Genomic DNA, 12,313 nt, shown 5'->3' on the forward strand with positions numbered 1-12,313 from the left:
TCAATTTTGGTGCCATTTGTCTGGCAAAATCTGATCAGGTCCAAATCTTCAAGCCTACAACATGTCAGCAAAGGCTGAAAATGAGTTATCATTCTAAATGGGTAAAATGTCTGAAACTACCCTCTTTTTTAATTTCACTGTGCAGCTCTGCTTTAGTTTTGGAGAGATCAGTTTCAAAATTTCCACTTCCAGTTTGTCTGCAAAGTTTGAAAAATATCTGTACAATACTTTCAGAGTACAATACTTGTTCACGAGTGGGGGAACGATGGAGCGGGAGATCGACAGGCGGATCGGTGCGGCGTCAGCAGTCATGCGGGCGCTGCATCGGTCTGTCATGGTGAAGAGAGAGCTGAGCCAAAAGGCGAAGCTCTCGATTTACCAGTCGATCTACGTTCCTACCCTCACCTATGGTCATGAGCTTTGGGTAGTGACCGAAAGAACGAGATCGCGGGTACAAGCGGCCGAAATGAGTTTCCTCCGCAGGGTGGCTGGGCTCTCCCTTAGAGATAGGGTGAGGAGCTCAGTCATTCGGGAGGGACTCAGAGTAGAGCTGCTGCTCCTCCGCATCGAGAGGAGCCAGATGAGGTGGCTCGGGCATCTGATGAGGATGCCTCCGGGACGCCTCCCTGGGGAGGTGTTCCAGGCATGTCCCACTGGGAGGAGACCCCGGGGAAGACCCAGGACACGCTGGAGAGACTATGTCTCTCGGCTGGCCTGGGAACGCCTCGGGGTCCCCCCAGAGGAGCTGGACGAAGTGGCCGGGGAGAGGGAAGTCTGGGTCTCCCTGCTGAGGCTGCTGCCCCCGCGACCCGACTCCGGATTAAGCGGGAGATGATGGATGGATGGATGGATGGACAATGCCGCTGCTTCATTTTTTTGAGCAGTTTGTTTGAAAATGAACTCAGCTGTAGATCATCATCCATCCAATGTTTTTGTGAAGCAGTAGTAAGATCTATCAAATACTTTTTGACTTCACAAGGTCAAATGTCATCTGCTTTCATCCTTTCCTTTTCTGCCATTAAATGCCATCACTTTAATAAGGGTGTTCTGTCCTACAATTGAATCAGCTCCAGTTCAGCCCCCACACACTGCCTCTGCAAGTTTGAAAAAGATTCTTTAAAACATTTTTAAGTTATTGTTAAAGAGATCAAATATCATAATTGCTCATTTTTTCTAACACTATGCAGCACTGCTTCAGTTTTGGCGTAATCAGTTCCAGTTCCAGTTGTGAATTCCTTTGCAGTGGCAGACCAGTGCTAAAAGGGTACATATTCCATGAAGTCCAGGAAAATGACAAATAAACACATACTACTACCTATATAATAACTAAATTTTTTACATTTGAATTTCATACTTCTTGAACATTTGTGACACTCCTTTAAAAATCTCAATACATTTAATAGTGCATAAACATTCAGTCATTCATGCCATAATCATTGTGCTTAAACACTCGGTATAGAATTCATTGCATTTAATCGTGCATAAACATTCACTACAGAAGTAATGGTTTAGGAAATGGGAACACTTGCTGAAGCTCCTAATCAAAAACGTGTTTACTCTTCAGGATAGTTAGTGAGATTTTCAACGTGGATTAACATCCTTATCTATTTCATATGTTTTTTCTTGGCAGTTGGAAATGCCTTAAGGCTTCATCCACACTGCTTGGGAGTATAAGCAACTTATTGTAGTTGACAGCTGTAGGAAGCAATAGAGGGTGTTGTTGTTGTCTGATTGGTGATTTGATGTGTGTGTTAGTGGTGCTATGTCTGCTGCTCATTAAAACTTTTTAAATGGGCAGCATGTTAGTCCGGACATATTGTTATATTTCGGTTATTCCTCAGTTTTGCCCACGCCTCAAGGCCACCACCATGCTGAAGCTTTTTATGTGATTCTAACAATGTTAAGCAGCAGAGTGCACACACACATCCTATCCAGGTATTACATCCAGGCAATTCGAGGCAGTGTGTGGTTCAGCAGGTTAGGACTCTGTGCCCATGGCTAGAATATAACTGGCTAAAATCCTGTGACTGGCAGATTTAGCAAGATTCTTAACCCCAACTGGTCCCAGGGCTGGCTAATCCTACTCTCTGATCCGCGCTTTGGATAAAAGCGATAAATGAGTAAATGTTATGTTCCAGTGTCTTGTGCCCTGTGCATCCTGGGATAGGCTCCAGACTCACAGCGACTGGATAAGCAATTGAAATATGGATGAAGGGATGGTTATATAGGAGCACAATGGATTCATAATTCAAAACAGTGAAATAATGAATAGGGAAAAAACAAGAGCTCAGTAGAGAACAGAAGAAGGATCTGCCATAGTCTTATTAGCAAAATATTACCTTACAGGGCATATTTTATCTTCCATGGCACACTATACTTAGCATTCAGCGTAGTGATTAAAGGAATGGACTTATTTCCCAAAGACCAATACTGCTGGTTAACTGAACAAAGTATGTAACCTCAAGTAATACAGTCATCTTATTTTATAATTGATTCAATACAAAATTTAACTGTCTAAATAGGCTAGATAAGGCAATGGAAAATAAATCACAATACTAGAATACTAATAATAATAAAATAATAATAATACTTTGTAGTTTTTTTTCTTTCATATATCACAAAAACAGAAAGAATATAGCTAACATAACCTGGGACATGAACCATAGTTGTTGAAATGCAAATGATTGCTTCATGGCATGTAATAGACAGGCTGGAATGTGAAGCAATGTCAATGTCCTCACAGCACCGATTCTTTTGCTGATTAGTGTTCAATTGCCAGGTTACAACTTGCAAGTCAGGCACCCTGCCCTGCCCACGCTCAATCAGTCCAACTGTCACGCTCAGCTGGAATGCTCTGACAGGCGACGCACCACTGCAGATGCAATCTTTCGGTAAGCTTCAGCCTGGAACACACACAGGAAGAAACATCAATATACAGTCACTGTATTTTCTAATTCTGTCTGAGAACAAGTAGGCTTCAGTCTGGGTAATACAGTGATATACATCAGTAGACCTATGTCTGGAATGAAGACACATATTTGTTAATCTGGATCTTATAGCTGCATAGAGGCGCACAAACACAAATGATCATAAGGCACTGATACTAGTTTAGCAGCCTTTAACAGTCTATTTTGAAAAACATTTTCTTCCACATTAAAGACAAAATATTCACCTATTCAGCAAAAAAAATCATCTCAGCTTTCATAGTTTTTAGGTCATCCTGACATTATGCAGACATTTGACTGAACATGAAGAATAAACCCCCTCTGAGGATCATTACCTACACAATATGGATAAAAAAACTGAGACACACCATAGTGCCAACTATAAAGTTTGGTCGAGAAGGCTTGGGGTTGTTTTTCAGGGGTTGGGCTAGGCTCCTTATTTCCAGTGAAGGGAAGTCCCAATGCTTCAGCTTACCAAGACATTTTGGACAACTCTATGCTTCCAATTTTGTGGGAACAGTTTGGGAAAGGCCCTTTTCTGTTTCAGCATGACTGTGCCATAGTGCACAAAGCAAGGTCCATAAGGACATGGTTTGGTGAATTTGGTGTGGAAGACCTCGGACTGACCTACAATCCTGATCTCAATCCTATCGAACATCTTTGGGATAAATGAATGGAGAACAGAGATTGCAAGCCAGGCCTTAACATTAGTGCCTGACCGCACAAATGCTCTTAGGATGCGTGGCCAAAATTTCCTACAAACACACTCCAAAATCTATAGTGTATGTCATCTGGAGATTGAGTCCTGGAAGGGCCACACTTGGTGGTCAGCTCTTTGAACAGAGGTCAGACAAACTATGATACAACAAAGATCCCCCAGTGAAATGTAGCAAGAACAAGTGCGCCCTGCCTGGAATAGTGTGAATAGGATGCAGCCCTGCTGCAAGGCCTGAGGATGGTGCTTGCTGGCTAGGGCTTGGTGGCTGGGCCATCCATGTAACCTGACTGGTCTTATTATGTGGAGCCATTTTGTGGGCACGCACAAGATAAAAGATGGGGGTCAGGCACAGCACCATTTGTACAGCAAGTAAGAGTGGAAAGGACTCAGAATAAGACCATGGCAATGAACCCTGGATTTAGGAATGTGAAATGCTACCCAAGCCCAAGCTAGCATGGGAAATAGAAAAGTATTGGCTTGAGACAGTCACTCTTGGGGATCTGGAACCAGACCAGTTAATCAGTGGTGGAGTTTCTCTTATTCTGGAATTCTACAGGATGAAAGACCTCAGGTAGATGTGGGGATATTTACAAGTCCTTGGCTGGAATGCGAATAGCAAGCACCATATTAGAACACAAGAGAATTAATAAATATACATGGCACCACAAAACCAGAGGCCAAAGGCTGGGGATTGAGAGAAAGGCAGAGAATCGTCACTTGGTGGTAAGTTGGATTCGGTGCATGGGGTGGTGGCCAAACTCTTGATTTACAAGTCCATTTATGTCAATATCATCACCTGTAGTCATGGGCTATAAGGAAAGACAGACAGTACAAGGTCACAAGTACAAATGGGTAAAATGGGTTGTTGGCATGTTTCACATGCAATGCGCTACACAGTAAAAAAAAAAAACAGATATAATACGTTAACAAAAGTAAAGTAGTCACAAGATTACGAAGGCAGTAAAACAATATAGTAACCCCTGAATAGAATAGCAAGAAAAATATATAAATAACTAAATAAAAGCAAATAAACAAAATATAATCAAACATTAAGACTTTTCTTAAAGACTAGGTGCAGCTTGTTTTTATCTGCAAGGTTGTGGCATGTCAGTGAAGATTAGCGAGTACAGGAGAGAGATGTTGATGAAAAGGAGTGTGTGTGAGGACATGGGCAGTAGTGGAACGCAAAACTGAAATAAAGGCCATTACAGTAGACGATTGTTTAGCAACAGGTAGTGACAGAAATGACCTGAGTCTAGAAATATTATAGAGGTAGAAAAAATAAATTTAGTCTTTTTGTGCGCAACAAAGGTAAGTTGTTCATCAAGCAGGATTCCAGATTTCATGTATCAGAATATGCATGTACTTGAATATTGTGAAATATAAGGTTATGGTTTACAGCATTACCGATAGATGAACTAATGCCTATCAATATTACATCTGGTTTTGCTAAACTTAAGAAAGCTCTGCTGCAACCAGGATTTGATGTCCGACAGTCAGTAATTTATTAATGTAGAGTAGTCATGTCAGGCTTAGAAGAAACATACAGCTGAGTATCGCCAGCATTGCAGTAATAGCTTAGCCTGTGTCTCCTAACAATTTGTCCAAGAAGGAGCATATAAATGCTAACCAATAACGTCCTACAGTAAATTACAATCAAACAGTTAGGTCAAGGAAGATGAAACTCTTGATTCAAGGAAGAAGGAAGACTTTTGAGTCAGCTGCCTTGAGCAGATCTTTAATTGCATAGAGCAGTTTCAGTGCTACAGTGTCCTCCACAATTATTGGCACCCCTTGTAAAGATTTGTAAAAAGGGTTAGAAAAAATCCACCTTTTGGGTAAGTAGCTTCATGTTACACTGAAAAAGTTAGAATAATCCAACCTTTCATTGAAATAGATTTAATCAAAGAAAAAGAAATCCATCATCAAGAAATAATTATTTTCAACAAAAACACTGAGCATTTAATCTTTTGTACAACCTCCATTTGCCAGTAAAACAGCACTGAGTGTTCTCCTATAACATCTTATAGGGTTGGAGCATACAGAGCAGGGCATCCGAGACCATTCCTCTTTACAGAATCTCTCCAGATCATCCACGGTCCCTCTTGTGCACTTTGCTCTTCAGCTCAGCCCACAGGTTTTCAATGGGGTTCAGGTCAGGGGACTGAGACAGCCATGGCAGAAGCTTGATTCTGTGTCAGCTAACTATTTTTGTGTTGATTTGGACATGTGCTTAGGATCATTGTCCTGTTGGAGGAATCAGTGATGGCTCAGTTAACTGACAGAAAAGGCTTTTTTTATCTGGAATGCCTTCCAAATAATCTGCTAGCATGAAGGTGGCATCAGATGGTGGTTTTGTAAATGTAGTAATCCCAAGATTTTACTTTGTCTTATAATTCACCAATAGTGATCCTTGGGGATTTTTTTTTGCCTCTCCTCACTGTACATGGGGGCAAAACTAACTTGGGTCCCCTTCCAAGCAGGTTTGTAACAGTTCCAGTTGATATCCACTTTCTTATTATTGCCATATGAGTAGAAATTGGCATTTTCAGGTGAGTAACTATTTTTTTATACCCATTCCCTGACATATGAAGGTCAACACACTTCTCCCTCATTTGGTTTGTGTGTTCTCTTATCATTCCCATGTTGATGGATGACTAAAGTAATTTAGCTTCTGTCATTTCAAATTTGTTCTCCAATTAACCAGGAAGTCATGGATTACAGTTTGAAGGTTCCTACACACTCCAACTCAAAGATGTTCAATTTACATGGGAAACATGCTTAATTGTGGAGGACACTTTATGTCTAGCTCTAAACCCTGATTGGAAAGCATCAAGCAACTTATAGTTCATAAAGATAATCATACACCTCCCCCAAGACAAGATGCTCCTTTTTGCCAAAAAGGAAAGCTGGAAATGGGGTGATAATGTATCATAATATAAATGACTGGCTACCTCACCAGAAAAACTGAAGAATGATAATGATGACCAAAGTACATCAAATGACCTGAAAATTTGAACCTAACCTTTCAGCATTTCAAAGACAATCTGCTTTGGCAAAAAAATCAGCGGAAATCCTTTGCTGAGAGTGAGTGGATGTATGCTGGCTTTAAGGTTTGCTCTGCTGTGCACAATCTGGACATAAAGAGTGTACACATTGACCCCAGGTCAACAGAAAGAAAGAATACGTGGATGGGCATGAAGGATACCATGTTAACAGTAATTCAGCCCTAATGCCACAGCTACACTTGTGATGCCCATCTGTAAATTACTGGTGATTTATTTCAGCTTCTCAGCAAAACACTTTCAATGTGTTAAGTGATTGTGGGATACATTACCATAATGGCACAGGTCAGCCATGCCAGGGTGATGCCAACACTGGTCAGTTGCCATTACAAGCTGACTAATGTGCAGTGAGAGAATTGCCATCCAAAGTCCAATTACTATGAGAGGAATGGAGGGCAAGGGACTAATACCTTGGCATAGCACCCCGTCCTCCTTTTTATGCACGGAGAGCATTTTCTCCCTGAAATAATACCTTCTGACTGGTAAAATGCCATTTTTGCTTTAGTAGCCTTGTGTAAAAACTGTGGACTGCATTTTCCATCACAAATTTCTACTTGGCCAAGGTGAATAAAACATATTAATAACTTCACAGCTTGCACCTTTTATTACTTCAATTTGCATAAAGCTAGGCAACCCACAGATGAAATTTAGTTAGAGTTTAAGGAAACACACTCTTTTTAATACAAATCCTGGCTATTTGGGGAACTCCTTAAGAATGCTTTTTTTCCCTAAGAGATCGTTTTCTCCTATTCATTTAGGGGTGAATTATTTTCTTAAATTTAAAAAACATTGCAAAAGCAATTTTTTAAACATGCTCATTCTAATACTAATGTATGAAAAATGCAATGATTCCTCAAAATGTCTCTGCAAAAAAAATTTTATAGTTTGTCGAGAAAGTTTATATCAATTCATCTACTTTCCTCACACCTCTGAAAAATTACTCCAAACCATGACTTACGTAACTTTGCATGGCAACTGGTTACTTAGCCCATTGCAATAAGATCAATATCCTTAATAAAACTGAAAACTGGGAGATGAGTTGTGGAGAGGTGCTGCTTCATGCTCTAACACTACCACTAAGGTTTCTTTGCAATATTAAATGGGATACTGCACTTCACTGACAAAAGGAATTCCATAATGCAGTTCCATCAGGCCGAAAAATTGAAAAAGTGTGTAAAATGCTGTTTTAACAATGCATGTGTAATAATATAAGCAAACAAATATATGCAATTTGTGCATGTGTGCACCTTTCCACATCATCGTTGGGGGCCATTTCAGTGTAATTTAACATGAACTGGTCTAATCAACTATCAATTGCTCGTACATATTTGTGTCATTTTCTTTGTATTCATATTCTGTCAGAATTAAGAGGAACGGCACAGTGGTTAGCACTGTTGCTTTATACCACTAGGACCAGGGTTTGAGTCTCTGCTATGACTCCATGTGTGTTGAGTTCGCATGTTCTCCCCATGTCATCATAGGGTTTCCTCCGGATACTCAGGTTTCCCCCCAGAGACCAAAAACATGCTGAGGCTGATTAGGCATAGGAATGAATGATGTGTGTGTGTGTCCTGTGATGCGCTGGCACTCTATCTTGGGTTGATTCCTGCCCTGCACCCACAGTCTCAGAGATAGGCTCCAGACCCCCCACCCCGCCCCCGTACCCCCAACAAGCAAAATGGATCAATGGATGAGAATTAGCATTGTTCAAGTATTTAATACCAGCTGTAAGTAAAAAAAAACGCTGCAGGCCTGTTACTTAACAAACCTCAGGGCTGTCAGGGGACGACAGAACCACGGGCTGGCCCAGGTCAGACATCTTCATAATGCTGACGTGAAGGGGGATATCCCCTGGAAGGGAGAGGAATACATGGCAGTGGTGGTCATGATATGGTCATATTTGAAATGTTTTAAAATTTAGCAAACTTGACATCCATATATTTAAAATATTTAATCTGTTTTACAGTAACCATTTAAACTACTCCACCGAAATGATTATTTATATTACTGTTATTTGTACCCTATAAAACAAACTGTAATTAATCATTTGTTTCCTTTCGAAATCACTTTGATAAGGCTGCATAGTATATTAAAGATTGGCATTATAGGTACTGGTGAGTGATAAGATATCGCAACATTATACAATTATATCCATGGTAAGAGTTTCAGAGATATTACAAGAATCACGATACAGCAAAACATTTACATTTACTCTTATTTGGCAGATTTTTTTTATCCAAAGCAATGGACAAGTGAAGAAAATAGCTCATTACAACCATACATGCTGTCAAGGAGGCGACTAGGCATAAACGCAGCTAGGCTGAGCTTCCAATATGTGGCCAGTAGACGTGCACTACTTAGCACTTTTACTGTAAAGAACATCATTATTATAACAATAACAAATCAAGCACCTATCTCAAGCCCCGCCCCCAATAAAAAAAAAAGATTTGTTTGAAATAAAATGCTTATTACTCTTGAACCACTTGTGCCACATTCATTACAGTAATAAAATGTTAACAGCATACAAAATGATTGCTAAAAGTGTTAGTTATACAAGTAAATACTTTTGTTGAAAAGTTTTTGCACTACCATAAATGATTTTGTGGTTTTGTTTTGTTATTAAAAACATTTTGTTTAGCCTGCAGACCAGGGTATGGCGTTAAACTGCATCCGGCCCTGCAAGCAGTCCTCCAACTTGGAGGGAAGAATTTAAGGGTTGGTGGTGAGATTGGCACTCCAGCCACCGTAAAATACTTTGCATAGCTGTGAGACAGCAGACAGGAGGCTTTTCTGATCTCCACAAGAGTATCCCTGCTGCAGCCCCTGACAGGAAGGCTGCATGCACTATGAAGGGAATGGGGGAAGCCCTCATGACCCAGAGGAGGCAAAACCGGCAGAGACCCAATGGAGTCAGGCCTGTCACAGATTGGAAGTGGTGTGGTGCTGAGGCATAATCTGCTGCACGACAGTACTCGGGTTCTAATTTGAGGCAGCCCATCCAGGTATGCAGGTGCTGCACGATCCTACAGAACTGCATAGTCTACAGAAATGCTCAGTTTGTAAATTCTAAGCACAAATAGTTGTCCTTCTGAAGATTCACCTAGGGTGCAGTAGGCTACCACTTACTAGGAGAATGAGGCTGGACCTGACTACACTCAAATATTAGGCTGTTGATAATGACTTAGGTGCAACTGCTGATCCTAATATGATGTGGAAAACCTTCCGTGATAAGACACTGAAGGTTGCTGAGGGTTATATGCTGGTGCTGTTTGTGTTTCCAGAAGTGCCCAGGATATTGTTGCGAGGAGTCATAGCGCACGATTTGATGGATATTCTGGTCGTTATTGGGAATGGAGAAGGACAACTGTGAGGGCACTGAAGGCAGATAAGAAGGTGTTTGTTAGAGAAATCTGAGCAGGTGACGCACCATCTGTGGTCTAACAACCCATGTCCGGCTTATGATCTTCTGTGAACCACCCAACTTCACTGAGCTTACAGGGATCTGTGGTATCCGGGTTGAATTTCTCCAGTCTGGTGGTAAGACTGTCCTCCTGGCATTGTTAGCAATCTTTACTTCCATCTGGGTGATTGGCATTATCCCTCCCAACTGAAAAATGGGACTTCATGTCCTTATTTGGAAAGGGTACGGTGATTGCCTGGACTGTGGCAACTACAGGGGAATAACACTGCTCTCAGTGCCAGGCAGGGTCCTTGCTGGGATCATCCTTAACAGGATCCGTGATCACTTACTCTGCACTTATCAGCAACTAGAATAGTTTGGTTTCACACATAAGTCTACTATCTATCACATCCTTGCACTGAAGGTTCTCATCAAATGCAAACAAGAATATCGGTAGTTTCCTTGCAGCCTTAGTTGATTTTTGTAAAGCATTTGACTCAGTTGATTGTGCTGCCCTGTGGGATATCCTGAGACTTCACAGGATCCCCCGAAGTTGCTAGATGTCATGGCCGGCCTGTATACTGATACTGTGAGTGCTGTGCAGAGTGAAGGCAGAACCTATGTGTTCTTCCCAGTGGATTCTAGGGTTTGTCAGAGGTGTATTCTTGCTCCTACTGCTTGCTGCTTGCATGGACTGGGTGGTGGGCAATATTGTGGGGCCCAGAGGCTGTGGGGCATCTGTTGGTGAGGAAAGACATACCGATTTCAACTTTGCCAATGATGCTGCAATCTTCACGGAGTCAAAGGAGGCTTTGATTGGGGTTCCCAAAAGACTGAACAAGAAGTATGAGTGTCAGAGTTTGTGAGTGTCCTGGATCAAAACCAAGATGCAGGTTTTTAATGACCTCTTCGGCACAGCTGTCAGCAGTCAGCCTGTCTGTCTGCAGAGAGAGTGTCCACCTCATCATGAGGTTCACTTACTTCAGCAGTGACATTCACATCTCTGATGACTCTTCCTATGAAGTCATAAATGGATGGGAAAGCATTGGGGGTCATGAGATTACTGAAAAGGGGTGTGGCACTCCTGATATCTTTGTAAGAGGTCCAAGTCTTTAGAGTCCTTATGCTCCCTGTCTTGCTGCATGGCATGCTACACAGTCATCTGAGATGAAGACTGCAGTCCTTTGGTACATTCTCTCTTCGAAGAATCCTTGGGTATTGCTGATTTGACTTTGTGTCAAATGAGTGGTTGCTCCGGGAGTCCCAAATGAGGCATATTACCTTCATTGTAAGGGAGCATCAGTTACGGCACTTTGGCCATATGGAGCGATTCCTTGAGGGTGGTTCAGCTCACAGGGTCCTCGATTCTGTGTACAAGTGGTTGGACCATCCCAAGGGGATGCCACGTCCACTGACTAAAGTGCTTCTAATTACATTTTTCACTACCCGGTGTGGGGGGTTGTATTAAGTCATGTGAAAAACAACACTGCTGTGTTTAGAAACTGGAACAAATGTAACAAAACGAGACACATATTGAAATAATTGTCACAATCTAAAATGCATGAGAATAATTCATATTACATAAGAATTATATAACCCAATAGAATACTGAAATATATTACAAATATATTACCATTAGGCTACATTCAAATGACATCTGCCTTATCAACAAGCCTAGTAGACAAATCAATTAGGTTAAAGGACCTGTGGATTAAAAAATAATTGTTTCAATTAAAAAGAGAATACATAATTTTACAACCTTGTTTAGAAAAGGGTTGAGATGCTGTGTAAAATAAAAACAGAATGCAATAATTTACAAATTATAAACATATTTACTTGAAAATAGAACAAAGACAACATATTAAATGTTGAATCTAAGAAAGTGTTATTGTTTATTATAAGTGTTATTGAAATTCAATTTGAATTTCATACCAGCAACACAAATTGGAAGAGGAGCATATTGACCACTGTGTTGCATCACTACTTCTTCTAACAACACTAAGAAGACCAGTTGCTAGAGTTTTGAAAGTGAAATGTTGTTCCATTCTTGCTTGATATAGGATTTCAGCTGCTCAACAGTTTGAGGTCTTCTTTGTCCTATTTTTCATTTCCTGATGCACCAAATGTTTCCAATGGGTGACAGGTCTGGACTGCAGGCAGGCCAGTCTAGCACCTGGACTCTTCT

The 12,313-nt window shown here is 41.0% G+C and overlaps 1 protein-coding gene across 3 annotated transcripts in view; it reads right to left on the reverse strand.

The window, feature by feature from the left end:
- Positions 1–1,456: 1,456 nt before the first annotated feature.
- Positions 1,457–12,313, reverse strand: part of nubpl (nucleotide binding protein-like) — a 32,544-nt gene continuing 21,687 nt past the window's right edge. For all 3 annotated transcript variants that reach the window (XM_048974174.1, XM_048974175.1, XM_048974176.1), the window contains 2 exons: positions 8,497–8,579; positions 1,457–2,903 (listed from right to left, as the gene is read on the reverse strand). In XM_048974174.1, coding sequence (XP_048830131.1) covers positions 2,841–2,903; positions 8,497–8,579 — 146 coding nt within the window. In that variant the 3' untranslated portion in view covers positions 1,457–2,840. The remainder of the gene's footprint in view (positions 2,904–8,496; positions 8,580–12,313) is intronic.

Source organism: Brienomyrus brachyistius, chromosome 14 (genome assembly GCF_023856365.1).
Source record: "Brienomyrus brachyistius isolate T26 chromosome 14, BBRACH_0.4, whole genome shotgun sequence".
Classification (NCBI taxonomy): domain Eukaryota; kingdom Metazoa; phylum Chordata; class Actinopteri; order Osteoglossiformes; family Mormyridae; genus Brienomyrus; species Brienomyrus brachyistius.